General features: G+C 51.7%; 4 protein-coding genes and 1 non-coding gene across 14 annotated transcripts in view; 3 read left to right on the forward strand and 2 right to left on the reverse strand.

The window, feature by feature from the left end:
* Window positions 1-7,464, forward strand: part of CNOT1 (CCR4-NOT transcription complex subunit 1) — a 55,384-nt gene extending 47,920 nt beyond the window's left edge. For all 8 annotated transcript variants that reach the window (XM_033069576.2, XM_033069577.2, XM_033069581.2 and 5 more), the window contains 10 exons: window positions 1,013-1,261; window positions 1,864-2,027; window positions 2,298-2,415; window positions 2,878-2,979; window positions 3,230-3,403; window positions 3,950-4,099; window positions 4,878-5,058; window positions 5,879-6,011; window positions 6,115-6,249; window positions 6,381-7,464. In XM_033069576.2, the coding sequence (XP_032925467.1) occupies window positions 1,013-1,261; window positions 1,864-2,027; window positions 2,298-2,415; window positions 2,878-2,979; window positions 3,230-3,403; window positions 3,950-4,099; window positions 4,878-5,058; window positions 5,879-6,011; window positions 6,115-6,249; window positions 6,381-6,459 (1,485 nt within the window). In that variant the 3' untranslated portion in view covers window positions 6,460-7,464. The remainder of the gene's footprint in view (window positions 1-1,012; window positions 1,262-1,863; window positions 2,028-2,297; window positions 2,416-2,877; window positions 2,980-3,229; window positions 3,404-3,949; window positions 4,100-4,877; window positions 5,059-5,878; window positions 6,012-6,114; window positions 6,250-6,380) is intronic.
* Window positions 7,465-9,763: 2,299 nt separating this feature from the next.
* On the reverse strand, window positions 9,764-14,547 carry SETD6 (SET domain containing 6, protein lysine methyltransferase). The gene is made up of 9 exons (XM_033069633.2): window positions 14,286-14,547; window positions 14,064-14,162; window positions 13,834-13,978; window positions 13,196-13,337; window positions 12,708-12,902; window positions 12,446-12,569; window positions 12,028-12,208; window positions 11,752-11,894; window positions 9,764-11,279 (listed from the first exon to the last, which is right to left on the reverse strand). Exons 1-9 carry the CDS (start codon window positions 14,310-14,312, stop codon window positions 10,968-10,970), a joined length of 1,368 nt encoding a protein of 455 aa, XP_032925524.1. The 5' UTR covers window positions 14,313-14,547; the 3' UTR covers window positions 9,764-10,967.
* Window positions 14,548-15,573: 1,026 nt separating this feature from the next.
* TRNAK-UUU lies at window positions 15,574-15,646 on the forward strand. Its single transcript has one exon. It is a non-coding gene; the product is annotated as a tRNA-Lys (tRNA).
* A 660-nt stretch (window positions 15,647-16,306) lies between these two features.
* LOC117001341 (SNF-related serine/threonine-protein kinase-like) lies at window positions 16,307-22,642 on the reverse strand. 2 transcript variants are annotated; one of them, XM_033069627.1, is made up of 6 exons: window positions 22,595-22,642; window positions 21,132-21,754; window positions 18,574-18,715; window positions 18,195-18,407; window positions 17,955-18,092; window positions 16,307-17,810 (listed from the first exon to the last, which is right to left on the reverse strand). In XM_033069627.1, exons 2-6 carry the CDS (start codon window positions 21,718-21,720, stop codon window positions 16,970-16,972), a joined length of 1,923 nt encoding a protein of 640 aa, XP_032925518.1. In that variant the 5' UTR covers window positions 21,721-21,754; window positions 22,595-22,642; the 3' UTR covers window positions 16,307-16,969. The 2 variants fall into 2 exon arrangements, with proteins under 2 accessions (XP_032925518.1, XP_032925519.1); XM_033069628.1 differs by having other exon boundaries at window positions 22,551-22,637.
* Window positions 22,643-22,728: 86 nt separating this feature from the next.
* LOC117001364 (agouti related neuropeptide) lies at window positions 22,729-26,723 on the forward strand. Of its 2 annotated transcripts, none has more exons than XM_033069659.1 (4): window positions 22,729-23,571; window positions 25,292-25,491; window positions 25,749-25,843; window positions 26,455-26,723. In XM_033069659.1, exons 1-4 carry the CDS (start codon window positions 23,558-23,560, stop codon window positions 26,641-26,643), a joined length of 498 nt encoding a protein of 165 aa, XP_032925550.1. In that variant the 5' UTR covers window positions 22,729-23,557; the 3' UTR covers window positions 26,644-26,723. The 2 variants fall into 2 exon arrangements, with proteins under 2 accessions (XP_032925550.1, XP_032925549.1); XM_033069658.1 differs by lacking the exon at window positions 22,729-23,571 and adding an exon at window positions 23,898-24,514.
* Window positions 26,724-27,754: the final 1,031 nt, after the last annotated feature.

Raw genomic sequence — 27,754 nt, forward strand, 5'->3', positions numbered from 1 at the left:
TCAGTACAGAGTGCTCACAATACTTAGTACACTTTTGTCCCTCTTCACTCTTTATCACACTGATTACCTTTTGTACATATTTGATCAGTTTTGAAACAGCAGTTTTAATACATTGAAGTGCAATGCTTATTTACAATTGTGTACTTACAGGCTTTAGTAATGAGTTCTAAAGGAATATTTTGTAATAACTACATTAAATAAGGTTGTATTACTGAACTGAAATGACTGCCAAAGTGTTGCTCCCTCCCCACAAGTCTGTAAGACAAGAAGAAGCACAGAACTTTGAAGGCAGATAGTTAAATTCTTTGGGCTTTTTAGAAAAAAAGTATCTCCAGAAATACTAGAAGTTCTCTGCATTGTCTCCAAGTTACCAGTTATGCTGTGTTTATAGCTTTATGTCCAGTAGGAGTTTAGAAATAAGATGCTTTATTCAAAAACCCCAAGTTTTCTGCAGTGGCATTTGTTTTATTTTGATGGTTCTAATACTATGGCTAACAAATAAAATAAGGTCTCTGGGGTTTTTTTAATATGTATATTATTTTAATAACTCCCCCATGCAAAGCAAAAAAGCCCACACAAACTTTCTCTGCATGTAATGTTCACGTAAGGAAAATTTGCTTTTCAACTGCAGTTTGCTTCTACAGAATAGGAGTGCAAAGTGGTGGTTGTGGTGGTTTGTGATTCCTGAGCTAGGAGCCGGAATCTGCCCCTACCAGAGCTTGTACTCCTCGTGTTCTTCATGCAAGGCTGATTGCTGGTGGCAGCACTGATGCTGATACAGGTTTCTCAGCTATGCTAATGGTTGGAAAGATTTGGGATTCAAAAGATTATACTGAGTATAAATGTGTTTGCTAAAATTGTGTTGCCACCCTTAAATTGCCCTGAAAACATTAATCTCAATTAACTGTGGCAGGCAAGGTGGGTGCTTTGTTAAAGGGGATGTTGTTTGAAATCAATTGTAAAATGAACTGTCTGTGGTTACAGTGCTGATGTCTTTTCCTTTCCTGGTTAGATGCACCAGCAGGGGATCCTGAAAACAGATGACCTGATCACGCGTTTTTTCCGTCTTTGCACTGAGATGTGTGTTGAGATCAGCTATCGAGCCCTGGCCGAGCAACAGCACAATCCTGCAGCCAACCCCACCATGATTCGAGCCAAGTGCTACCACAACCTGGATGCCTTTGTGCGCCTCATTGCACTGCTGGTGAAGCACTCTGGGGAGGCAACCAACACAGTCACAAAGATCAACCTCCTGAATAAGGTTGTGAATCCTTGTCCTCACTGCATTTAAAGTGTGTTGTTGGCTGTACCTTTGCTAAACCTGATAAACCATTGATAAACCTGAGGTGCAGACCTTAATGTGGGCTGCTGCTGAGGTGTCTGATGAGAACTTAGATGGGTTGGTCACTGGTAAACTTTGAGTGAAGCACCAAGATGCCATGTGGCTTTCTTCACAAAGATAGCATCTCAAATCAATCTGGAATTCATCTTTGTGCCTTGAAATGAAGAAGTTAGCAGCTGCTGTTTTAACGTTGTTGCTTCCTGAGTGTTTACCCTCATGTTGTGAGGGTATTGCCTTTGTTCTTGCACTACTTGGTTTATGGCTGGATGGTCTTAGGTCAAGACCTTCGAATACTGCTCAGTCATTGTGACTGTGGTCCAAGGGTCAGGGAGAACAAAGCATAGTGGTGGGGAATTGCTGAAACAAATTGTAATAGTAATTTATGCTGCACTTCCAGTAACTAGGATTTTTGGTTCTTCTTAGAATCAACTGGTTTTTTTTTTTACTGACAGTTAAAGTATTATCTGTAGTCTGAGTTGCAGAGTAATTCTTGCTGTCTCTATGTGCCTTAATCTCTTTAGGTTCTTGGCATTGTGGTGGGAGTTCTTCTGCAAGACCATGATGTTCGGCAGAGTGAGTTTCAGCAACTTCCTTACCATCGCATTTTCATCATGTTGTTGTTGGAATTAAATGCTCCTGAGCATGTGCTGGAGACCATCAACTTCCAGACACTCACAGCTTTCTGGTATGTATTTGGGATTGGCCACAGTGCCCATCCTTTCTTGATAGGATCAAGGATTTTCACTTAAAGGCTATCTGTTCTTTGTGGTGGCTTAATCACCTTTGGAGTAACTGGTTCTACTGTGGACTGACCACCTGCTTGTTTTAGGAAAGATGACTGGTAAAACCCAAGATGCTCAAATGCCTTTGCTTTTAGGGCTGTGTTATTCCCTCAATGTTATGAAAAGCAGTCTTATTGCTGTGCACTTCTAACCTGCTCTAACTTTTCTTTCAGTAACACATTTCACATCCTGAGGCCTACAAAAGCTCCAGGTTTTGTTTATGCCTGGCTGGAACTCATCTCCCATCGGATATTTATTGCAAGAATGCTGGCACATACACCACAGCAGAAGGTGTGGCTGCAGTTTATGTTTTCTGAATTAAAAAGCTCACCCAGGTGTTTGTCTGGTGTGGTGCTGTTTCACATCTCTTTAAGTGCACTAGTAGCATGGCTCTTCTGTTTTTGTTGTCTTCCATATTCACAGTAACCTAACTGCATGGAGGAGAGTCTGTGTGTCAATAACTATGGAACACAGGGTGAATTGAATTTGATAAACATGCCTTGGTCAATGTCTAGAAGAGCTGTAGATTTAGTATTGTCAGCTCAATGTGGCATGTTGAGGGTTCTGGAAACACTCGTGGCACAATGGTGCACAGCTGAAGCTCTAAGTGAGCTGTGCTGCACTCAGTGGTTGAGCTGGCAGTTGGTAGCTCTTCCATCCAGGTTTTTATAAAGATCAACCTAATTATAGTTTTGAAATTAAAGTAACTGGTCTTCATTGCATGTTTTCCACCTGCTGTTATTTTCTTGACAGGGTTGGCCTATGTATGCCCAGTTACTGATCGATCTGTTCAAGTACTTGGCTCCTTTCCTTAGAAATGTGGAACTCACCAAACCTATGCAAATTCTTTACAAGGTAAAAAAATGTTGACTAATAGTTACTTCCAGTCAGAGTTGTCTGAAAGTAGATGTATTCTGGCAGCAAAATAGAATTAGCTGTTTTCTTCTAACTTACGTCTGAGAGTTGAATTTAAATTGTGGGGGAAGCAGGCTGCCCTCCCAGATTAGTTTCCTTCTGGTAATGTTAGCCACATGACATAGAATGATGGCTCTGCAAGCTTTTGGGCAGTTTACACAGCTCTTATGTTTAATGTTTTATTTCACAGGGCACTCTGCGTGTGTTGCTGGTCTTGTTGCATGATTTCCCAGAATTTCTCTGTGACTACCACTATGGGTTCTGTGATGTGATCCCACCTAACTGTATTCAGCTAAGGAATCTGATCCTGAGTGCCTTCCCACGGAACATGAGGCTTCCAGACCCTTTCACCCCCAACCTAAAGGTACAACTTACTTCAAAAGAGTTTGATAATAGGAAACTTTAATGCTCAAAATGCTCTCTATCAGTTTAATATTACCTAATTAAATCTTTGGGTATCTTCTAGGCAGATTAGAAGGCGGCTTTCTCACACTGCCAAAGCACTGTCCTGCTGCTCTGCTCTGCCTGAGCTGTGCAGGGTGATGGGAGCAAAGCTGCAATGCTCATTGTCACTGAAGAAGGCTGTTCTTGACTTGTGTAGATGTTTGTGCCTTTTGAAACCACCAGCCTGTCTGGAGTGTAGATGAGGAGACACCAAAGGCAGTGATTGAGTTTCCCTATGGCCTTCACCCCTTAAATTTTTTATTCTCTCAATTCTTCAAGACATCATGTAATAAGTTTGCATGTTAGATAACAAGTTTCTTCTAAAATCTGCGGAAGTCAGGTGTTGTCATTTCACTGATGGAAGGAAAAGTAATAGAGAGCAGTAGTTGATGTAATATTGCTTATAGATCTGCTTTTCAATTTGTTCCACTGCTGATGGTTTAGTTGACTGGTTTTCTGTCAACAGGTGGACATGTTAAGTGAGATTAACATTGCTCCACGAATACTTACAAATTTCACTGGAGTGATGCCACCTCAGTTCAAGAAAGACTTGGATTCCTATCTCAAAACCCGTTCTCCAGTCACCTTTTTGTCTGACTTGCGAAGCAACCTACAAGTAAGTTTGAGGTTTTTGATGTTCCTGTGGGTGCTCAATTTAAATAATTTGGCACAAATGACCTCACTGGTTCAGCCACCATCCTTTCCAGCAGGAATTGTTTTGGTGTATTGGCCAGCATGTGTTCCATGCAATAGAAAAGCCTATGAAAGTGCATGCTCTCAATAAGTCGTCTGCCACTCCCTAATAGGATGTGTTGAAGCCTTTTAGAATCTGATCAAATTTTTACTCCAAATAGATTGTTACAGAAATACATGGATCCTCATGCTAGTACTTCAAGGTTAAAAAAGGTCAAATTGGCTAAAACCCAGTTCACAATTGTGGCTAAAACTTTACTTCAGACATCTCATGGCTTGGCCTGCAGCAGACTTGAGTCTGAAGTTGAACTTCCTCAGAGAATTGCTTAGACAGAAACATTCACTCAAGGGGAATGTTTCAGCCAGCATCTTGCACTGCTGGTGAATTCACATTGCCTTACCTGATGTTTTCCTTTAGGCAGAGAGTAAAAACAAATCTGTTGTGTCAACACTTTGCTGATGTTTTTGAATATATATATACACACACACATACATATATATATGGGCTATAATATTAATATATACTTTCTAATGTATTCCATATTAAAAAAGGCTAAATGCCAAATTGAATTTGTGGATGTCCCAGTGTGTTGTCCTCTTGATAAATCAGTAAGATACTTGGATGATGTTGTTGTACACGCTGTACCTTTGAGTGCTGAAGGAATATTGACTGTTATTGCTTTTCATATCTTTGCTATTAGGTATCAAATGAACCTGGCAACCGCTACAACATCCAGCTGATTAATGCACTGGTGCTCTACGTAGGTACTCAAGCTATTGCACACATTCACAACAAAGGCAGCACACCCTCCATGAGCACCATTACCCACTCAGCTCACATGGACATCTTCCAGAATTTGGCAGTAGACCTGGACACTGAAGGTGAGCTGGAAACACTGCTAGTTCATGCAATGTCACATATACAGCAGCTGGGCCCTCACTTTAAGAAAGGACACTGAGGTGCTGGAACGTGTCCAGCAAAGGGCAGCAAGGCTTGTGAAAGGTGTAGGAAACATGTCCTGTGAGAAATGGCTGAAGGGGCTGGGTTTGTTTAGTGTTGAGAAGAGGAGGCTCAGGGGGACCTGAGCTCTGAAGGGTTGTAGTGAAGTGAGGGTCTTCTACCACGCCTGCAGTGAGAGGACAAGAGGAAATGCCCTAAGGTGTTACAGAGAAGATTCAGATTAGATACCAGAAAAGGTTTTTTCACTGTTAGGGTGGTCTGATATTGGAATAGGCTGCCCAGCGAGGTGCTAGAGTTGCCATCCCTGGAGGTGTTTGAGAGGTGTCTGGATCTGGTGCTGAGTGATGTGATTTAGTGGTTATGGGGTTACAGGGGTAGTTCTGGTTGGACTGGATGATCTTAAAGGTATCTTCTGGCCTTGATGATTCTGTGATTTCATGTAGCTGATAGTGAATACACAGAAATTAATGCTACATTAAAATATTAAACTCTAAATACAGGAGCAATGTTCTAACCAAAAGCTCAAGGTATTCAAGGAAACTAGAGCTTTTCAGTGAAAAAAACCTGAATTCTTACTTCTCCATCAGCCTGGCTTGATACAGCTTTTGCTTATCCTCAGTTAGTTTTGTTTTGTGTACCTCCACAAGGCTCCCAGACATTAATCTCAAGCACTGCTGGTTGCTTCTTTATTCCCCTGTGTGTGCAAGGGAAGCTGTGTGTACTCAGTGTTCTCTCCTGCAGGCCGGTACCTCTTCCTGAACGCCATCGCCAACCAGCTGCGCTACCCCAACAGTCACACCCACTACTTCAGCTGCACCATGCTCTACCTGTTTGCAGAGGCCAACACAGAGGCCATCCAGGAGCAGATCACCAGGTGAGAGGGACAGTGTTTAACTGGACAACATTTAGCTTTTTGCTTTCCTTCTTTTCTTACTTCTAATCTTTGAGCTCTAAGTGCTCTTACTTTTGGATTTCAGGGTTCTCTTGGAACGACTGATTGTAAATAGGCCTCATCCCTGGGGTCTCCTTATTACGTTCATTGAGCTGATAAAAAATCCAGCCTTTAAGTTCTGGAACCATGAGTTTGTTCACTGCGCTCCAGAAATTGAGAAGTGAGTATAACTTAACCACAGAATCATTAAAATGCTATCTCTGAAGCAGATGAACCTTGAGGTTTGGGTGCTGTCACAGCATCCATTTGCTGCCATAAATGCACCTACCATTGCTTTGCTTCTATGTGCAGGTTGTTCCAGTCGGTTGCACAGTGCTGCATGGGGCAGAAGCAGGCCCAGCAAGTTATGGAAGGGACTGGTGCCAGTTAGATGAGCTGCATCCTGCATTGTAAGAGTGCCAGCCTGGAGGTCCCGTCCCATCAACTGACTGAAGACTCTGTAAGGCTCCTCCTGACCTTCCCAGCCCCCTTGATTGGGTAGACACAACAGACCCTGGGTGAAAGTCTTATGTGGGCATGTTCCAAAGTTTGAAACAAATTTTTTGACTTTTGGCCAAACTTCAGAAGATGCTGTGAATATCATTTGAACTAGTGTAAATACAAGGAACAGAAACATTTGTCTGGACTTTTGGGTTTGTGCAAATTGTGTAAAAGGCAGGTGGGTAACTGGTGCCTGTCCATCTTGTAATAAAGGGGCAGCTACTGATGCCAAGCACTTGTCTGGGGCAGACCTCCTTGTCCTGACATTCCCAGACTCCCAAAGAATATTGAAAAGCCAGTAACTTATTTTTCTTTATGTGAATGGGGGACCTTTAAATCACTAAGTTGTTTAAAAAAAAAAAGTGGATGTGTTTAGAATATGGGAATTCTGTGGAGTACAGGAGGGGTGAGGGAGGGGTTAAGGTTCAGTGTTGCTTTCCCCTCACCCTCATTGAATGCTGATTGACAGCAAGTGGAGTGGCAGTCAGAGAATGCCTCCTTTTTGTTGGAGAAGAAACTGGCCCTTTGGGTGAGGGTCAGCTGTTTTCAGTAAATAAACCAGAGACCAGGCCTATAGCTTCTTTTTTTTTTTTTTTTTTGGACAGTTGTAAATTTTGGAAGATGAGGGGTTAAATCTAGACCTTTTCCCACCCTCCCCTGTGACCACACAGTATAAGTTTGTAAAAAAAAAACTAAAAAAAGGGGAAAAAAAAGAAAAAATTAAAACAAAAAACCCAAAGGACCAATACAGCCCATTTTGTAAGGATTTTCAATGTTTTGTAAAGTATTGGTCCACGTGTTGTATTTTGTAGCCTTTCTAGTTCTTGGGCTTTAGTTCTCCCACTCTTGTATGTATGCATACTGTAGTTACACATTAAAGTCATGACATGCAGCACGTGCCACTGTGCTTATTCTCTTCAGTTCTATCCTGGCCAGTTGGTGTCTTCCAAAGCCTGTTCCACCCATCCAAAACCTGCAGTTTTCCTGTGTGTTTTGGGTACTGCCTGTTGAAAGCAGCTGGGTTTGTTTTCCAGCATGAGGTCAGTGGGCAGATGTAATGACTAGACAGGTTCTTGCTTTGAAGTGCATCAGGAAGGACAGTTGTATGGAAATTGAAATGGCTCAGTTGCAAGTTCATGAGTTCATGTCTCAGGCAGGAGACTGCACTGGAGGTATACAGAGTGTAGACAGCCCATCAGTTTAATTTCTAGTGCCTTCCACCCTGCTGTGATCTCCCTGCAGCAGGAATCTGTCTGAGGTTCTGGTTAGCTTCAGTGTTGTTAATATTGCAAGGTCCTTTAACCTAGGAGATGCTAGGAAATGGGGCTTCACTTCTTTGTTTTTACATAACATCAGCTTGTTAAAGCTGACTGCTTTAGTTGATTGCTGTGGTGTGGGCAGAGAGGTCAGGATTTCCTACTTTTAAGGGGTTTAAGGGGTTCCATACCTGGCTTTACATTTGCTGCAGAGGAAAAAACTGTGAGGAATCACTGAGCCAGCTGTGCCAGGGGGTGGCAGCTCAGAGGGAATTCTCTCTCCTATTCCATGGCACTTCTTTGCCAGGTCAGCAGCTGTGCTGAAGCTGAGCCTTTTGAAGTTGGAACTTTTGAAGTGGACACAGTCCTCATTTCTTCTTCACTATACTTTTTACTATGCCTCCCATTCTAATCCCAAGGACACAGTTTTACATTGTTTTCCAGAAATGGTATGGCCGTTCTTAAATCCCTGTGGTAAAACAGTCCAGCATCACGGACAGCTCCTGTTCAAGGATTCTCCCATTCAAATGCAAACAGCTCCTGAACTCAGGCATCCAGTGGGATACAAAAAAAATACCTTTTAAGGGAATATCTTTCAAGTCTAATGCCCTAAACCATTGATCAGTGTCTTTTTATGTGGTTGATGCACATCCTGTGTGCAAGCTTTATGCTGAGTGTGGTTTCTTAACTGGTTGAATTGGGGTATTAAACTGATTGGCATTCCTGAGGCAACCCAAAGTTAATAAATCTTTCAGTGTTTGGCCCTAGTCCTTTTCCAATTTAACAGAGTATTGTTTTCATCTTACCAGTCTGGTGCCAGGTTTTAATTGGATTGTTACCAGTTTTGCTTCTTGTGATCTTTCAGAAGTGCCAGTCACCTACATGAGAGGAGTCACCCCATTTTCTCTTTTTTTGAGTATCTTTTCCTCTCTGGGTCTTTTTGATCCTGTAACATAAACACTTGTGCCCCAAGGGCTTTTTCTCTGGTTTATGTACTTGGATCTGTCATTTTTCAAAGGTTCTTTTTGTGTTTAATTTATTTAATTCTCTTCCTAATAATGGCATTGGGCATTTGGATATGTACAGAAATTTTATAAAACTCCTTCCAATTCCAAATTTGACTGGCTGGAAAAATGGCCTTATTTCCTTTTCCCTATGGCTCCAGCTATAGATGGGCTTTGTTTACTGAAGACTCCTTTACATCTAAATTGCTCTTCTATTAGATATTCTACCTTTTCACTCCCCAAATTTACTGTGACCAGGAGTTATGTTGGGGATTCTTGGAGCTCTCAGCTGCCTTTCAGTCTAAATCCCAACTGTGTGTAAGCAGAGTTCCTACTTGTGGAGCCTCCCATCTTTGAGGATTACCTATGCCCTGGGCATTTATTTCCAGTGCCCATTCTGCTTACAGTAAGTACACTGAATTTTTCCTACTAGATGGGAATCAGTTGAAATCTGATTCCCTTACATTACCTCCTGCCCTTCTAGCTATCACAGCAATCAAGCAAATTTACCATCCCTTTTCTGATTGCTTTTCCCCTTTTCTTTCCTTTCTCTTCTCCACCTCATCCTCTTCATTACACTTCCTTTTTATTTCTCTAGTGCTAAAACATGAGAGTGTGCTGCCATCAATCCACATTCCTTCCAAGCCTTATGATTATTCTGCAATGCAAAGAACAGATCAACATCTGGTACTTTGCCCCATTTTTCTTCCTGGCAACAAAGTTAATTGCAGGATCCATTGTAAGGCCATTTCCCCCAGTTCTCTAATAGATACAAAAGCCATCACATAATGAACTTCTTCTTAGTGAGCAAATACTCTCCAAGTTTTCCCTGTGGTGCAAAAATAGTCTAAAAGTGAAGTTCTCCCTTCTCCAATGAGGTGGAACTTCCAATGTCCACACAGGTAAACAATTACAAACAGTAGGTATAACAAAGTCTTGTTATACAGTGTTCAAACCTTTTATATGCTTTGGTCATCATCAAGTTTGTGCATATCTAAAAAACAAAGTTTTAACCCAAACCCCAAACTTTAACCAAGATATCAAATGTAATACTCCTCTGACATGTATGTTTTCCAGTATGATTTCTTTGGAGAGACACAGGATACCAAAATACCAATTTTAACACTGTCCCTATGAAGGATAGCAGCAGCTGTGTGAGATCCTGGTCAAATTCACTATTCTCCCATCTGAGAAACCAGAACAAGCTCCCCTCAGTACTGTTAAACCATCCTGTCCCCAGGCACTGCAGGCAGGGCTGTAGCTTTGTCATGAGTGCAGTGTGGGTTTTCCTTCTATCTGCAGCAGCAGCAACAATCCCCCTGCCCTTAGATGGGGCTTCACACCCTGTTGAAGTAGAGAGCATGGGCTGGGTAAGAAAACTCATTTTTATTAAATAGTGCTTGGCCTGGCAACTGTCAGTGTTTTGTCATGCAAAACCAAAGTGAGTTCAGGGTAGAACTGCATCAAGCAGAGGGTGTGTATCAAATTCTCAGCCTGCAGTGGTTGTGGAACTGTGACAGTGCTCTTCCAGAGAAGTCTCAAGCCCACAAAGAAATACCTTTTGTGGAAATAAAAGGTAATATTTGTTATACTGAGCCTATATGAAGACCAGCTAGATGGGCTTGTACTCTTGAAAATGTTCAACATAAAATATGTACACATTTAGTGTTGTATGTATAGTTTAGTGTTGTCAGCAGGTCCACCTGCCAGATATTTACTCTAAACCTCTCTAAGGTAAGAGCTAACAGCTGGATGTCTGCCCTCTTAATCTGGACAAGGAGAAGCTCTTGCCATAAATTTCTGATGCTGAATGAGGGAATCCTCTGCTGTTCTGGGAGTGTATGTCTGCCTTCCTGAAACAGCCATTAGGATGGCTGGGGTTTCTCATGGCCTCTGAAAAGAAATGGAATTTGTGCTCCAGAGTTCTCATGGTACAATAAGGCCACTCAAAACCACCTCTGTGCTGTGAAGAAACTTCTTTATGTAGAGGTAGCTAAAAATCCATGTGCTGTATGAGGGACAAGTGGACCTGTAGTCAGTCTTCCCATCTTGTCCTCTGCTACAGAAGAGATGGCCATTGGCTGATCTTTCCCTCAGGATCAGCCCTAGCCAGATCCTGTCCAGGGGCACTGAGGTTTCTATTGTATCAGCTCTAGAAGCTGATGCAAGATCCTTTTCTGTCCGTAGCGCACATGCAGCGCTTGCTGCTCCCTTCGGCTCAGTTTCTCATAAGCCTCCTTGTTATTCAGCAAGTCCTGCTCTGCTTTCAGGTCTGTCCCATAGGACTCCAGAGTCAGCAGCACACTGTCATAAAGGAGCTTCTTGCAAGGGGTTTTAAGTCTGGCGAGGGCCTCATTTGAAAGGGTAGAGTTTTCCTCTTCCTCACTGTCGTCTTCCCAGCCATCTTGCTCCTTATACTCCTTGAATTCTTCTTCTGACATGCAGAGCACCTGTAGTGACCCAGGCAAAGGGGTAAGTCACTGGCAGTGTGGAACAGAAGAGCCACGTGGAGCAGGTGAGTTATTCTTCAGCTGCACTAAAGGTTGAGAGACTGAAACTGACTTAGATACCTAAGTGCAAGTAATTGTGGGTTAGAAGAACATTAAAACAGCAAATCTGAGATTGGTGAATCTTGTAAAGCATCTCAGCTGTCACCTACAAAGTTGTGACAACTTTCTAGAATAGCAGTGGCTATGGAGCCATTCAAGACAAATATGTAAGTACACATGGATGGCTACTTCAGGAGAGGAAGATGACCTGGGAGATGGGCAGCCACACCCCCTACCACTGTTCACACAGGACTCTTAGTGCCAAACTGCCTTCAGGTGCTTGTCCCCTTCACTGAGCCATTCTGCACTGCTGAATACCCAGCTGCACTCTGTGCTCCCTTTTGCAGCTTTTCCCCTACCTGGCCATTCTTACCTTGAGGGCCACAGACAGCTCTTCCTCTGTCAGCACCTCATCCCAGCCTAGCACAAAGGCGCCTTCCTCTCCCACCATCTCCAGCTGGCACAAGAAGTCCCACTGCTCTGAGACCAGCTGCTGCTGCGCTTCACTTTTGGCACCTGTTTTGAAGACAGCAGAGCTGTGAACACACCCCTGAAATGCTGTGGAATGAAATGCTTGTTTTTCATGAGATCCCTGTTTAAGAGAGATCCCTGCCCCATCCTCTCCTAGAGGGGCTGGGGTGCCACTCACGCTGCAGAGCCGCCCTGCGCAGTGTCACCATCTGGATGTCAGCTGTGTCATGGGTGTTGCCAGGGTAGGGCTCTGCAAAGCCATACATGTGCAGCAGCTGCCAGTTGGCCATCTGCCCATAGGTGTTGAAGATTTCCTCTCCTTTCCCCACAGGCTGTGTTGTAACCATCCTCAAACATTGCTGCAAGCAAGAAGAGGAGAGCATCTGAGCTGTGCTGATCCGACTGCTCAATGGGAGCTTTCAGAGAGCTCAGGTGCCCCTGAGCTCCTCCTAACCAAACATGCAGCAGGGCTTTGTTCTAATGAGATCCAGGCCAGACTGGGCTGAGACCCCACCTTGCTGTGCCCCCATTCCCAAAGGTCTTACTAAAACACAACTGAGCTGTGACAATGCCCGGCACAGCAGCTTTGCACTCACAGGAGAGTATTCCAGGTTGGCATTGTGGTTGGCCACATGATTCAAAATATCTGCTACAGGCACCATCATGGGAGGATTGGGCCCCTTCTCATCTTCTTCTTCCTCCTCCAAAGGTTCCTGAAAGCTAAGACAAGCCAGTGGTACACATGGCTACATAGGGCAAGTTTGACTTACACTTAGATTCTTGTGGTACCTCTACTATAGCCTGTACTCCTACTTCCTTCTCTGTGCTCCTTGCTGGAGCAAAGCCCTTACTTCTCACCTGTAAGCCATGACAAATGCCACCAGCTCCTTATACAACTCCAGAGTATGAAGTTTGGGGTCAAAGATGTTGGGGTGGGTCTCCATGAAAGGCAGAATGATGGAGTTGTACTCCAGGTGGATGTTAGCGAGATCCTTGTCCACAGCTTCTGGGATGCCTGTGCCCTGCAGGAGCCTTGTTCGCTCTTCTTGAGGCCTGTTACAAGAAAAACAGGTTCTTTTCCACCTGTGCTAGTCTATAAACTCCTTCTTCCTTAATGTCAGCTTCCCTGTGCTTTCCAGGTCCTTGTTCTCTAGCTCTGCCTGTACCACAAACCCAGGAGGGCCCCTCAGGCTCCTGACAGTGCCAGCACAGGGCTAGAACAGAGGATTGGGGTCACCCAGCAGGATCACACATCCCTTCCCAGGACAATACTCAGCAGCCCCTGGACTGTACTTGCCTTCAGCTGTAAGACTGAGCCTCCCCAAGCCCCCTTGCTTTCACCTTACCAGAACATGGGGTGGTCCAGGCTCCGGAAGTCCTGCCAGAGGGAGAAGTACGGCTGCCAGTGGGAGTTGCTGGCTGTGTACTCGTGTAGCAAGGCCAGCAGGAGAGGGACCCAACCGGACTGGCTCTGCAGGGACTCCTGGGCTACAGAACCAGACAGGATGGAGAAAACCTAAGTTGTTCTGCATTTCAGAACCAAAAATGATATGACAAACCTCCGTGCCTGTCTTCAGCCTGGAGCTGGGGGTTGAGCTTTTATTCTGGTTTGTATTAGGTTTGTCCTGAGGTCAACCAGGACCAGGACCTGCTTTTCTGGAGTTATGGATGAGCATTCCCAGGCCCCACAGCCTTGCCCTCCTCAGCCTCAGTTCTGTGTGTTCAGGAACCAAGGAACTGTTCTTTTTCTTATCAGTGCTTCAAGGAAAGCAGCACAGCACAGGTGCCTGTCACTTAGAAGTCGGAGGTGTTGCACTGATGGACTTTTCGCCCTGTCCACCACAGTTCTTAGGGAAGTGAGGGGTATCAAACAGCCCTACAGCATCCTGCACAAATCAGGAACCTTCCCGAGGTTTTACCACAGACCCATTTATTCCTTTAAAAGGTACAGCAGACTCGAGTGACGCGAGAAGCTTGCACTCACCTTCCTGCAAGAGTGCGTGGATGGAGGTGGTGTGCTGGGACAGCAGTGCCGTGCGAGGGATGGTGAACAGCACCTCTCCCTCCTCCAGCTCCTCGGCCGCCAACATCCCGTACCCCGCCACCGCGCCCTCCCTGCTCAGCCGGACCTGGGGCCAGAGGGAGCGCTCAGGGACGGAGCGAAGAGACCAGGGCGGACCTAGGGCATGCCCGGGCCGGCCCTCCCTGCCTCACCTTGGGGTTCAGCTCCACCCCGGCCTGCCCGCACCATGCCAGGAACCCGGAGAGGGGGTCGACACTATTCTTTCCCTGGGCGCCGCTCTCGACCGCCGCCTGTGGATTGAAACATGGGCTGAAGGGGAAGGAGCCGTGATTCCGATCGCGGATCCCTTCAGCGCCGCCGCCCCAAGAGCCGGTGTGTCCCCAGTTCCCCGGGAGCCCCCGGGTTCCCCGTACCTTGAATCTCTTGGGCGCCGACGCCATGACCCCACCAACACGTGGTCCCGGTCCGGCCCTTCCGGGTGGGGGAGCTCCGCCCCACGGGCCGGGCTAAGGCGGCCACCAAGGGACAGAAGGGGCCGGGGGGAGCCGCGGAGGAAACGCGCCCGGGAGTTTCCTGCTCGCTGCATTCAGAGGGGACTCACGGTACCTCTCTGTAGGCTCCAGCCTCCGGGCACCTTCCGGAAGGAACTGAGGCCCTTGTGGTGCCTCTCTGTGGGATCCAGGCACTACCACATGTGCCCACCTCGGAGCCGGTGCACCTCGGGGTGCTGCGGTGCCCCCGTGGCTGCCGTGGGGCCGTGCACCGGGGTGGCCACGGCTCCAGACGTGGGTTAAAAGCAGTGGGTTCTAATTAAACAGGGTAATTAAGCTTGTGCTCTTGTTCAGTCGACACCACGCACCCTCCCACCGTACGTACGGGCTCTGATCGCCCCTCCAGGGCCGTCCCGAGGCCGCCGTTCCCCGAGCTCTTTAGTGCTGTCCCCAGCCTCCGCAGACGGGGCTGATGCCATCACTGGCCACTCTAATGAAGACAATTAGTGCGCACGAGGTGTCTGAAGAGGCCCCACGGGGCTCTCTGCCGGCTGTTCCTGGGATTCCCCCACCCCGTCTCCAATCGGTGCCGGTTTTCATCTCCAGTCCCTTCCGAGCTTGGCAAGGCTGGACTGGCAGCGTAGGTTCCCTATGGGGCAAAAGGGTCCCTTCCTGAAGAATGGGGAGGAAGAGCAAGAGAATATGTGAGGTAGCACCTGTAGGTGCCCATCCAGGCTCGGTCTGTGCAACCCAACTCCCCGCAGCAGCCTCCCTCCTGCTGTAACGCGGCTCCTGCGGAAGCGCCGCTGGGACTCGGATCCGACCCGAGGCTGCTGCAGGCACCGAGCAGAGCCCGGAGCCCTGAGCGGCCACAGCCAGCGCTGCTGCTGCTCCTGTCCCCGGCGGGACCCTCCTGCCTCCCTGTGCGAGCGGCGGGGCTTTCACAGCCGCTCCCGCAGCATCCCGCTCCCCTCCCCGCCTGCGCATCCCTGCGGCACCGGCGTCTTCCCAGGGCGCATCCCTGGGCCTGGTCAGTGCCCAGTGAGATTCCCAGAACCCGGGTGTTCAGTCTGGCCTGCGCTGGCAGCCTCATTGGGGTGGTGTGGGAGTGGGGAATACCAAAGGGGTCCCCACGTTGTCCCTGCAGTGCCGCAGAAAAGCGGGGTACCCCCTGTCTGTCACAGACAGGCACCCCATAGCCCAAATGTGAGCCTGGATAGCTCAGTTGGGAGAGCATCAGACTTTTAATCTGAGGGTCCAGGGTTCAAGCCCCTGTTCAGGCGGTGGTTTTATCCTTTAAGAGCAAGAAAGGGAACATGTGGGCAGGAGCAGCATCCCCCTCTTGCTGCTGGGGCCCAGTAGGGGCTGCAGGGTCCCCAGGGCATCCCCCTTCTTCTTTTCCTATCACCAACTCCCCAAGCTGTTCAGAGATGTGTCCGTCCTACCTGAGACCCACACAACATTGCTCTGTTCTTCCAACCCCCCAGCACTCAGAGAGATCTCATGCTGGATGATGAGGACAGACAAGGGAGCTATTGAGGTACACCTGAAAGGAGGGAGAAGGAGGATGGATAGGAGAGGAACAGCAGAGCTGGAGGGAAGGAAGTCTGGGCTGGTTTTGAAATTGGAGTCTCAAGGGTAGCTCCAGGCTGAGAGTGGGGAAAGCTATTGGGGGCAGTCTGGGGCTGAGTGTGATTGACTCTCATGGAGAACGTGCAGCACCCTTCACCTGCCTTCTGGCATACCCAGGCCCTCTCTCACCTTTGTGTGTTCATCATCCCTGTCCTTAACCCATCCTAGGCTGCCCTGAGCTCCATTCTGGGCCCCTGCCTACCCCAGCTCAGGTGGATGCTCCCTTAAAGCCAACCCTGGTGCCAGGGAAGCCAGTCCTGGCCCCTTGACTGGGGGGATAGTGATTTTTTTGCAATGACACTGCACCCACATAAACCCACAAGCTTATTTTATTGTCCTGACAAACTTTGCTTCCCAGCGGCTCCGATCCTTCCACGCGCATGTGCCACGGCTCAGGCCGAGCTCCGGCCCACGCCTCCGTCGTCATTCATTTCTTGCCAGCAAGAAAACAAAGAGATAATAAATAGGAAGCTTATTTGCAGGGAGGGCCCAGGGGACGGCCTGGGGTCACGGGCCAGGCTGTGCCTGGCCCCGGCCAGGGCTGGTGGGGGGGGCTGCAGGCAGGACAGCCCAGCCCCGGGCCATGCACACTGTGGGGCTGGGGCACTGGGGGCTCTGGGGGGGATATAGCAATCTCTATTTAATTACATTAAAATAGACTATTTAAAAAAATTATTTCTAGTAGTTAAAAAAGTGTCGTGGTCCATCCCATTCTGGCGGGGTCATGGAGCTGTCCCAGAGGTTTGGGGACACATTGACCAGTGTGGGGATGGACCCCAGTCTGCTTCACCCCGGGCAGGCCTGTCCGGGGGATGGTCTGTCACAGCGGGTTCCAAGGGTGGGTGCTGGCAGGGTGGCCACCGTGGGTGACAAAGCAGGGCACTGTTCCACCCACTAGCCCCACAGCCATCACAGACCAAAGGCAGGGGAGTGGGCGCCCTCCTAGACCCCACAGCGGGGCCAGTCCCAGGGCTTTAAATGACATGGCAGCAGTTGAACTGCCCCAGTGATAGGAGGCTCTCCTTGGAGCCCGGCCGCAGCTTGAAGGCCAGGGCTTTCTCGCAGAGCGGGAACTGCAGGAGCCTGTCCCGCAGGCTGCCCCCTTTGCTCTTGCCCGGGTCCAGCTTGATCACATTCTCTGCGCCCCCTTCGGGGCCCGAGCTCTCCACCAACTGCTGGGCCGGGGTGATCTGTTCCCCCTGCCCTGGGGACGTATCTGCAGGACTTGGGAACGTGGCAGGAGTTGTCTCTGCCTCCAGTACCTGGGGAACTCCAGCCGAGCTGCTCTGGGGTGATAGGACGGCTCCCCTTTCCTTGGGGAACTCTGCTGAGGAGCCCCCAGGCTCTGTGTCCTCCTCCCTCCTTGGGGGCTCAGCTCCATTTCCCCGCAGCACCGGGGGCCCTCGGCCCCCGCTCACTCCCTTCCCAGCCCAGGCCACCCCCGAGCGCCCACCCCGGCCTCCCAGCTCAACCCCCGGCCCCCAGACCTCCCCGCGGCCGGGTGGGCGGTGGGCGCGCAGGAAGGCTCTCATCTGCTCCTGGTTCAGAGAGCTGCTCTTCCTCTCCATCACGCTGGGCCTCTCCTCCTCCTCCTCGTCCTCCTCTTCCTCCTCACAGATCTGCTGCAGGGCCGGGGTGCTCTTGGTGATGGTGGTGTCCACGGCAGGGACCTTCAGCAGGGTCCCGGTGGGCTGCCGGCCGCCGATGTCCCCTCCAGGGGGCAGCCGGGACCCCCCGGCAAGGCCGCCTGTCTCCGTGAAGGGCAGGAGGCTGCCGGCGCTGCCCACAGAGCCAAATGTGTCTGACAGGTTCGGCCTGAGGAAGGGGCGAGAGGTATCAGTGGCCAGCTGGGCATCACAAGGGCTGTGATAAGGAAAGGGACAGGGGACCGGCCAAGACCCTGCACTAGGGACCCAGGATGGTGGGGAGAGTGACGCGGGAGGCAGCAAGGGGGCTCACCTGCTCTGTACCTCCTTGGCCAGGTTGTAGACGAGACTGAGGCGGTGGCCCTGCTTTTCCTGCTTCTCCCGCAGCATCCTCTCTGCCAGCAGGAAATACGTGGCCGTGATGTGGTTGTAGCGGTCAGCTTCCAGCGCCCTGGGTGGGACCATGGGAATTGCATCAGCACACAAGGGAACATGCTTGGAGGGACCCCAGAGCCTTCACTGGGGCTCCCATCCCACATCCCACATCACTCACTCCTGGATGGTGTCCCGATCCGCGATGTTCCCGCACATCATGGCCTGCAGGATGATCTCGTGCTCCTCCTCAGACACGCGCTTGTGGGAGGTGAGGGGCAGCAGGGAGCGGCTGGCAGGGGACGGGTCCACCCCCTGCAGCCACGTGTGGCCCTCGATCTGCTCCAGGGATGCTCGTTGCTTTGGGTCCCGCTGCAGCATCCTGGAGATGAGACTGGGGGAAAGGAGTGACGTTGCAGCCCTGCAGCACTATGTGAACCCCAAAGCAAGCAGCTTTGCTCACTCTTCCCACCTCAGCTCACAGGCATGTGCCAGGGCTGGGGCGCCCACCCCGAGGGCAGCAGTTGGGGTGTGGGGGTACAGTGAGGGGTGGTGCTCACTCAGCGCACTGTGCCGAGACGTGCGGGGGGACAGTGTAGCGGCAGTCCATGATCATGGTGAGGGTCTCGCTGTCGTTGGCCTCCTGGAAGGGCGGGTGGCCACACACCAGCATGTAGAGGATGACTCCCAGGCTCCAGATGTCTGCAAGAAGCAGTATCAGCAGTTCAGGTTGCACTCACCATGGCCCAGGAGATTCCCCACCCCAGCGACCCTGTGAGGGGCTGCGCCATCAGCCCCCAGTGCTGCTCCAGCAGAGACCAGTGCTCACTGGGATGTTCCTTGGAGCTAACACCTGTCCAGGTCTTGCCCAATGCACAGGGAGAGCATACTCCCACCAAGGCAGCGAAGCACCTTCCCATCCCCACATCCAACCAGGTCTCAAGGGACTTCACCAAAGCAGTTGAGGTGTGATCACCTTGTTCAGGCAGGGACAGGATAGCCAGCCCTGAGCTCTGCCCCATTCCCTGCTCCCCCCAGCTCACACATCCACCTACGGCCCTGTTTCATTCCTCAGCTTCCTGATTCACAAACCCCAGCACAACCACCCTGGCACTGGTGTAAGAGTCGGTCCGAAGATTGCCTGATTCTGCCTCACAATCATTGTCAGTGACTGAGACCTTCAGACCCCCACCACTCGCTCTGGGCCGTGCCAAGGCGGATGTTCTAATGGACCGAGTTTGGTTGCATGCTGCATCGTTACGGTGCATTGTGCCCTAGCAGGTGCAGGCTGAACTGTACTTTCTGCAGCTGAATCAACAGGCCTCACTCACAATGGTCCATAACTCTCCCCACCTTTTGGCCAGCAGCCCCTCGCCTCGAAATGGACTATAAAATTATCACCCTCAGAAGAGGCCTTTGGAGACTTCTTTTTCCCCACGGATGGAAGACATTGCCAGATGATCCGAGGACGTCCCATCTGTTGGTAGCTATTCCCTCTTTTCTCTCTCTCTGTCCCTCCATCCCTCCGTCTCTCTGTCTCCCTGTCTCTATCCCTCTGTCTCTCTCTCTCTCTCTCTCCCTACTTTGTCATCTTTTTATCCCTCTCCTTCTCACCATTATCCCAAAAACTGAATTGTTGGCCCTCAATAAATTGCTTTGCTGCTTGTTGCTGAACAAACCCTTAGTCTCTTGCTGTTGTCCTTTGCACCCCGCGGTCGAACGAACCATCACGAGCCCCGCTCAGGTTGTGCGGACTGTGACATTAATTGGTGTAGTTGGACAGGTTTTCTGACAGACAGAAGGGCTGTTGGTTGTGTGCAGTCTGTAACAGGGGAAGGATGTCCTGCTCCAGCCGCACCTAGCTGGCCACCTCGAAAGGGGTGAGCTTGTCTAGAAAGCAAGGGGGGCATTTCAGATTTCCCGCAGACTGCACACACCTAGGTGATCAAAGCATCCCTACACTCGTTTGAGGGCTCTGTCTGCAGAAATTCACAAAAGACCTCTTGGTGCAAACGGCATGACTGTGTTATTCTCTCTCTCTATTCTTGCTTGAATGTAATATTACCCCTCTTGCTAAACGTTAGTACACTGGGCTTTGCTTTAGAAGACATTACAGCAACTGGAGTGTGACATAACAGGGATCTGGGCGCTCCAGCTGCATGGGGATCAGCTGAAGCAGGATTCCTGTCCTGGGGACAGGGATGGAGCCAGAAGCATCTTCACTGGCTCCTCCTGCCCAGAACACAAATTCCTGCAGATGTGTGGGTTTAGGATGCTGAGCACGCCCTGAGGCGCTCCGTTAATACCTTCAGCTGCTTAAGTCAAGTGCTTGAAAATTTCTCATCTGTGTCGGTTTTCTCCCTTCATTTCCCTTTGCAGCGCCACCAGCTTATTTTGCTACCGCCTCCATAAGCTATCCCTGTTCTCAACTCGGGATCCGCCTTTCCCTGAGCCAACACTGGGCTTTTGCCTTTAAGGGCTCGTGTTTTGCTTTGCTAAATCCTCCTGCCCTAATTCCAGCCAGCCAGCCAGCTTGCATACTGCTTCCCTCCCACGTCCCCTCTGTCACAGCAGAACCTCTTGGAGCCCCCAGCCCAGCTCCCTGTGCCCTGGGACAGTCTCCCCAGACCCCTGCACCCTGGCCAGGGCAGGAAGAGCACTGGGAGCATGGGGAGGAAGTGGTTTTCAGGGCGGGGATGGAGCAAAGGAAACTTTCAGAGCTCCTCCGCCCAAACAGCAGCATCCCGAACAGATTTCCTTCCGGCCTCACCCTGCCAAATAACCACCAGCGCCAGATTGCTGGCGGCTGTATCCCCACACTGCTTCTCCTGGCGGCTGCCGTGCCAGGCTCACAGCCTGCTTGGGCTTTTTCCCCTCTCTGGCAACCATCACTCTATGGGATCTCTGTGGATGCTGGGGTGCAGGGAAGACCCTGCTGTGCCAGGCAGGGCTGGGCAGCCAAGCACAAGGGACAGGCTGCCTCCTTGTAGGGACAGCAGTGCCACTGTGTGCTCCTAGTGCAAGGGGCCAAGTGGGAGGTGGTACCCAGCTGGCAGGACCGTACTCCAGGCAAGAGATAGGAGGCAGGCAGGTCCCCAGGATACCCCACAGCCCTTACCAACAGCTGGGGCATCGTACTCATCCCCAAGCAGGATCTCTGGTGCTGAGTAGGCCAGGGAACCGCAGCTGGTAGTGAGCATCTTGCCAGGCTGGAAGCGGTTGCTGAAGCCAAAGTCGGTGAGTTTGACCACCCCTTGCTCCTGGAAGAAGACCACGTTCTCGGGCTTGAGATCACGGTGCACCACGTGGAGTTTGTGGCAATAGGAGATGGCATGGACGATCTGGGCAAAGTAGTGCTTGGCCCGCGGCTCAGCCAGGCCGCCCTCGTGCCGCATGATGTGGTCAAACATGTCCCCACCGTCGCCCAGCTCCAGGATGAGGTAGAGCTTGGCGTGGGTGTCGATGACCTCGTAGAGGCGCACCACGTTGGGGTGCTGCACCAGCTTCATGCAGCGCACCTCCTGCAGGAGCTGCCCCGCCGCCTCCCCTGCCAGCTTGCTCTTGTCGATCACCTTGACGGCCACGCGCTGCCCAGTGAAGACATGCCGGGCCAGCTTCACCACTGCAAAGTGGCCCTTGCCCAGCGTGCGCTCCAGGTCGTACAGCCCCGCGATCTTGCCCTCGCCACAGCCCTGTGCCCCGGCCATGGCGGTGTCGTCAGGTGGGGACAGGCATCAGGCACTGTGAGATGGAAGAGATGCTGAGCAATGTGGGCTAAGGGATGGGGTGCTCCCACATACCAGGACCAAACACCAGCACTGCTAGGACATCAGGTCCCCAGCAGCCTGAGCATCCCTGACATTCCACCTCCCAGTCTCCATTCCAGAACCTAGACCCCATCTGTATCTCCATTTCCTAGTACCCTAGAGATCTCAATACTTCCATCTTCCATCTCCTGAGTATCCTAGGGCACCCTGTAATCCCCATGTCCAGGTCCCCAGCATCTTGAGCACTCCAACACCTCCCTTTCAGTTTTCCCAGCATCCTGGACATCCTGATACGCTCTCCTCCAGGTGTCCAGAACTGAAGCACTCCGGGCACCCCAACACTCCTGCCTCCAGTCCCTCATTACCCTGAGCAGCCCCATACCGCTTCCCTCCTAGTTTCCAGCAGCCTGAGCATTCCACACCCCTACCTCCAAATTGCCACCACCCCTGTCACCCCATACTCCCAGACCCCAGCATCCTGGGCACCTCAGTAAGGCCAACCTCCAGGTATTCGGCATCCTGGCTACTCCAATATGCTCCCTTCTGCTACCCAGCATCTCTGGGCACCCGCACTTCTCTACCTCCAGTCCCCAGCTCTCCGGGGCCACCCCCATAACGCCAACCTTCAGGTCTCCAGCACCCCTGTGACTCCCGTATTCCCATCTCCAATCCCCAACATCCGTGCCACCCCCATGTCTTCACCTCCAGACCTCAGCACCCGGGGCACCCCCCGGCTCCCCCTCCAGCGCTCCGGGCACCCCGATACCCACCCCAGCCCCTGTCACCCGGTGCGCCCCGGCGGAGCCGCACTCACCGGGGCGCGGAGCTGCGGCCGCCGGGGCTGCGGTGCCCGGGCGCGCCCGCCCCGCTGACGTCAGGGCGGCTCCGGGATCGCGCCTTAAAGGGCCCGGCCCGGCGGGGCTGAGCCGGGGCGATGCTCATCGCACCTCCTGCGAGGCACTCTCTGGGTACCGCTGCCTCCGGCAGCTCCCGCCGCCCGGCTCCCTACTGCCTGTTTGGGGAGCGGGGACTCGTTTGGCCTTAGCGGTAACGAGGGCTGGTGATGGGCTAAATGAGCCGCCCGCCTGCCTGGATGCTTCCAGGAGGAGAGGGAGAGCCCCCAGCCCGGGCTTATCTCCGGAGGGTCCCTCGTTGGAGGGAGCCCGGGATGCCCGCTCACGGGCATCTCTGCTGTGCCACTGACCCGCTCCATCGCCCGCTCCCACCCTCGCTGGAGCCTGAACCACTGAGCCGGGAGCGCAGCTCTGGCCCCCCTTCCCCCCTCGCTTTAAGCCGTCTTTTCCTGGAAGCGGCCCGGCGAGCGGCCGGCCGCCTCATTTAGCTCGTTACTGGCCATCGGGATGCGCAAAGCAAAGCAGATGTTGCTCCTGCAGATTAAAAAGCTCTCAGCGCGGCCGCCCTCGTTCCCGCTAATGCCTTCCCAGAAGTCCTGGCCCGCGGCCCCGCCGGCTGCAAACAGGCTCTAATGAGCTGTGCTGAGCTCCGTGCGGGGGCCGGTGTCAGCGGGCACCGGGGCACTGCGGGCCCGGAGTCCCCAGGGCTGAGGAGTGGAGGAGCTGGGGCTGGACTCGGCGCTCACCTGGGCCTTGGGAATGGAAGGGGCTGCCAAACCTGCCTCTCACCCAAGAGTCTGTCCAGGCGTGTGGGGTGCAGGAGGCATCCAGCTGCTGTGGCAGGGGATCCTGACTGGGTGTTGTGAATCGGGGGACCCAGATGGGTGGTGAGTGTTTCCAGCAGCCACTCGCAGCTGGAGAAAATGACACATGGCAGGTGAGCTCTTCACTGGTGCCTGCTCACCCTGTCCCTCAAATGCAGCAGGAATCAGATCATGCTGGGACAGGGAATGTAGGAGCAGAGGAAGCCTGCAAAGAGCCCCAGAGGTGGTGCTGCAGCCAGGAGCAGTGGCTCATGCTCTGCTGGGGACATGCTGAGAGGCTGGGGGGTCCTCCTGCTCTAGGAACAGCCTGGTGAAGGCAGAGCCTGGGCTGTCAGCTTTCCCTGCTGGGAATGTCGGAGCCTGCTGAACCATTCCTATTATGTCTTATTCCCCCAATTCCTTGCTGGGCTGAAGCTACTCAAGGCCACAGGTGTTCCTCACAGGACCCTGGCTCTTGGGAGATACAGGTTTTTCAAATAAGAGATGAGTAAGAGATGCAGTTATTACAGGTGGAAGCCTGAAGAATCTGCACATGGTATGTGGTCAGGAGCTGGAGGACTTCTGGAGGCTCTGCACTATGGCTGGATGCTTGCTAGGAGATACAGATAGGCAACATTCCCTTTGAAAACCAGTCAGACTTGGCATGGTTTTAGAGAAGAGACTACAGCCCTGTTATTTCTGTATTTGGGAACCAGGAGATATCCTCAGGCTGCAGCCTTGGTGCTGGAAAGGGAAGCAGTGGGGATCATTTCCAAGAAACCGGGGAGTTTGGAGCTAACAGGGATCTGTTCCTTCCTGCAGCAGTGCAAGGCACAAAGCAGGAGTCCCCACTCCCATGCATCCCCACTGGCTGCCTCTCTATCCAGACAAAGCCCGTTTTCCAGAGACTCCCACCTACCTGGTAGTTAGTGAAGTCATGTGGCTGCAGCACTTAATTAATAAAGAGCTGATATAAGTCCCAGTAAACATGTGGGGAGGAGGACACAGACAGAGAGCGGTAGTGGTGCTTCCAGCGAGCTCAGTGGAGCAGCAGACAGCAATCCCCTGCTTGGAGAGGTCAGTGCTTACCATGGGAAGGGGTGTGGGATGTGACACCCACGGCTGTGGGGCTCCCCACTGGGCACAGGGGTCTCTCCCAGAAAAGAGCTGGGTGGTTTTGTGGGATAGGGAGATGAGGAGTGCCCAGCACTGGGATGGTGGAGCCAGGTTTGGAACCTCAAGGCTGCCAAAGCAGCAGGCGTGAGGTTTCTCGGGATTTGGCTGACAGCAGCAACTGGGATACCACCTCCTGGCCCCTTTGCTTTTGCTCCCTAAGAGCTCACCTACTGTTTAGAGCCTTCAGGCCCCCAAAGCCCACAGCCTGACTCTCAACTGTGTGTACTGTCATCCATCTCCCTGCCCAGCACTCAGATTCTAGTGGCACTTCCAGGCTCAGAGCCTGGCAGGAGCCGTGCCAGGTGTTATGGCCACACACTGTGCACCTCAGTGGTCTGGTGGCTGCTGTATAGGGCAGAAGAACCTGAACTGCTGCAAAAAAAGATCAAATCTCACTCCATTCTCTGCTGGTCACCCCTTTCTGTGGGGAGATCATTCACATATGGAGTGCCCCACAAAAATGAGAGAGCTTTGGGGGTTCCTGTTCCCAGGTACCTGTCAGTCAAAAAAAAGGCTCTCAAGTCCAAGGGAACAAACAGCTGGGAGTGGTGGCTGTGCTGGCAGAGGCTGCCCCTCACTGACACAGCACTTCTCAGGATGGTGGGGGGTGATGGCAGTGGAGGGGACAGGCCAGGCTGCCAGCAGGTAGGCTGATACTGGCCAGGTTCCTCTGCACAGGTTGTCCCCCAGGACCATGCTGAACGTGCTGCTGCTGTGCTGTGGGCTGCTGCAGGGGATCCAAGCTGCCCTGGATCTCAGGACTGCTGACCTCAGCTGTGGCCACCTGCAGAAGGCGAGCGGCGGGCTGGAGCGGGTGGACAGAGCCCGCCACACCAGCCTGCAGCGGAAAGTCACGGAGGTGCCTGCGGAGCCAGCAGGTGAGTCCTGTGGCTGCCTGCTCCTCACTGCCCCCCACCAGCTGCTTCTGGGCCCCAAAACTGAGCTGGGGATCCACACCCAGAGTTAGGGGATCCCCTTAAAGCAGCACAGCTTCTCCTGGCCTTAGCTAGTGACAGTAGCCTGGCAGTTCACAGGGAGTGGGGTCTTTTTTTTTGTGGGGACACATGATCAAAGGGAGAAGAATCGGAGCTGACCCTCCAGCAGCCTCCTTGTCCAATCTCTCTGTATCTTGCAGGAGCTCTCCCAAGGCTGGGGTTTGAGCAGATGGCTCTGGGCATCCAAGAAGCTGATGGTGACCTTGTGCAGAAAAGCAGCCTGCTGGAACCACAGGTACGGCTCCCTGAGCTTTCTTACAGACAGCCCTGAGAGTGGGGCAGCCTCAGGCCATTGCAGCTTTCTCTGTGTCCCTAGGGCTGGGGGGGTTTGGAGCCCAGCATGTACTGTGTGGGGTGGGACTCTGTCCATCACCTGAGGAGCTGGGATGAGCTGAGGCTGCTCAGACCTGCAAGGGGCTCCAGCACTCAAATGAAAGTGGTCCAAGCCTGTGCTCCTGTAATCCATTTAATTAACCTCAAGTGCAGCCCAGGAAGTCTCTGCAGAGCAGGAGCTTGATGGGCAGTGTCCTGTGTTGCTTGGCTTAGCCCCTGGTGCCTCTGTTTGGGCAGAAGGCACAGCACTGTGCTGAAGACCAGACTGTGCTTCAAAATAAGTGTGCAGAAAGGCCTTGAGACACCGTGGATGAGGCAGTAATGCCTGCAGAGAGTCCACAGGGCTCAGCAGTGATTTCCAACAGAAAATAGAGCCCAGAGTTGAACATGACAGAAGCCTCTGCTGCTGGCAATGCCAGGTTTCAGCAGCCACTCTTGGCTCTCTCCCACGCAGTTCTTTATTGCTGGCACAGTGGTCCAGGACCAGCTCTTCCCCTCCTCTCTCCCCCGCAGGCATCATCCACAGAGCTGCAAGTTGAGGGCCGTGAGGAGCGCTCCCCCCGCCGCTGTGTCCGGCTCCTGGAGTCCTGCATCGGCCAGATCCCCTGCTGTGACCCCTGTGCCACCTGCTACTGCCGCTTCTTCAATGCCGTCTGCTACTGCAGGAAAATCAGCACCAACCCCCCCTGCAGCAAGAACTAGCGCCCGTGGGGCTGCCAGCTCCTCGCCCCTGTGTGTGCCTCCTTCTCTGCAGCTCCAATAAAGCAGCCCTTTGCAAAAGCCACTGCAGAATGGGAATGGTGTGATGTGCCTGCTCGGGCTTTCAGGGAAGGGAGGGGGGCAGCAAGCTGGTGTCACACAGGTGACACTCCAGGACACGTCCACATCAAACCAGATGTGCCTTTCCTGGCTACGTAAGTGGTGTTTCAGCAGGGGTACCCAGGTGACGTTGTGGCTATGCTGCTGTTCCCCACAAAATCAGGTTTGTTCCTTGGTGTGCACCGAGCTGATAATGACACAGTTCAGAGACAGTGATTGTTTATTTCAGAGCTGCCCCAGCCTGGGTGCTCGGTTATTCCACAAATGCAGCACACCCCACCACACTTTCTGTGCCATTATGTACACAAAGAAGTACAGGGTTAGCAGCTTCCTGCGGACATCTCCACTATTAAGATTGATTAATAATTTCTATGGAAATCACGGAACTCCAGCTAACTTCTCATGCTCATGGAGAGGGTGTTCACCTTGACAGGGTCTTTTTGACCAGCAAGGGTGATTTTCAGTGTTACAATGAAGATAGATCAGCTCTAGGATACATGGACCTCAAACATTTAGCCAGGTTAACAATGTACATGTAGACATACATCACCATCTTAAATTATTACATCATTAAAGCTTGTTCCACGATATCCTTGAGTGGGGGGTGCTGGCAGCTGCCTGTTCCACTGATTAGCTCCCTTCTTCCTGATGAGGTCTTACATCAAAGAAGATTCTGCCTTAGGATAACCTTGACATATCCCACATTTTGCAACACCTCTAGATCAAACAAAATTATTTTATTTTTTTACAGAGCAGCCTGGCAAAGCTCTTTAACTGGCTAGGCATTTCCTGACTAGTAGAAGTGGTGTCTCAGCAGCAGGCGACACTGCGAGCCTTACTTGTGTATCCTTCTGGTGCCTGTATCGCTCATGGTGGCTTAGGTGCAGCGCAGGGGAGCCTCACGCGTGGCGCTGGGCAGCCGGAGCGGGAGTACGGCGGGCCGGGGTTATGGCGGCCGCCATCGCCTCAGGCCTTCCCGCCTCGCAATGGCTGC

This window comes from Catharus ustulatus, chromosome 11 (genome assembly GCF_009819885.2).
Source record: "Catharus ustulatus isolate bCatUst1 chromosome 11, bCatUst1.pri.v2, whole genome shotgun sequence".
NCBI lineage: Eukaryota > Metazoa > Chordata > Aves > Passeriformes > Turdidae > Catharus > Catharus ustulatus.

Excerpts from the sequence above, each read along its gene's own strand:
- SETD6 (XM_033069633.2), bottom strand. The coding sequence starts at position 14,312 with ATGGCGTCGGCGCCCAAGAGATTCAAG. Across the intron at positions 14,163-14,285 it reads CGGCGCCCAAGAGATTCAAG|GCGGCGGTCGAGAGCGGCGC; the intron begins GTACGGGGAACC and ends TTCAATCCACAG. Across the intron at positions 12,903-13,195 it reads CTGGACCACCCCATGTTCTG|GCCTCAAGAAGAGCGAACAA; the intron begins GTAAGGTGAAAG and ends TTCTTGTAACAG.
- LOC117001341 (XM_033069627.1), bottom strand. The coding sequence starts at position 21,720 with ATGGCCGGGGCACAGGGCTGTGGCGAGGGCAAGATCGCGGGGCTGTAC. Across the intron at positions 18,093-18,194 it reads GATCGGGACACCATCCAGGA|GGCGCTGGAAGCTGACCGCT; the intron begins GTGAGTGATGTG and ends GGTCCCACCCAG. Across the intron at positions 17,811-17,954 it reads GCCAAGGAGGTACAGAGCAG|GCCGAACCTGTCAGACACAT; the intron begins GTGAGCCCCCTT and ends CCCCTTCCTCAG.
- LOC117001364 (XM_033069658.1), top strand. The coding sequence starts at position 24,426 with ATGTGGGGAGGAGGACACAGACAGAGAGCGGTAGTGGTGCTTCCAGCG. Across the intron at positions 24,515-25,291 it reads GCAATCCCCTGCTTGGAGAG|GTTGTCCCCCAGGACCATGC; the intron begins GTCAGTGCTTAC and ends TCCTCTGCACAG. Across the intron at positions 25,492-25,748 it reads GGTGCCTGCGGAGCCAGCAG|GAGCTCTCCCAAGGCTGGGG; the intron begins GTGAGTCCTGTG and ends TGTATCTTGCAG.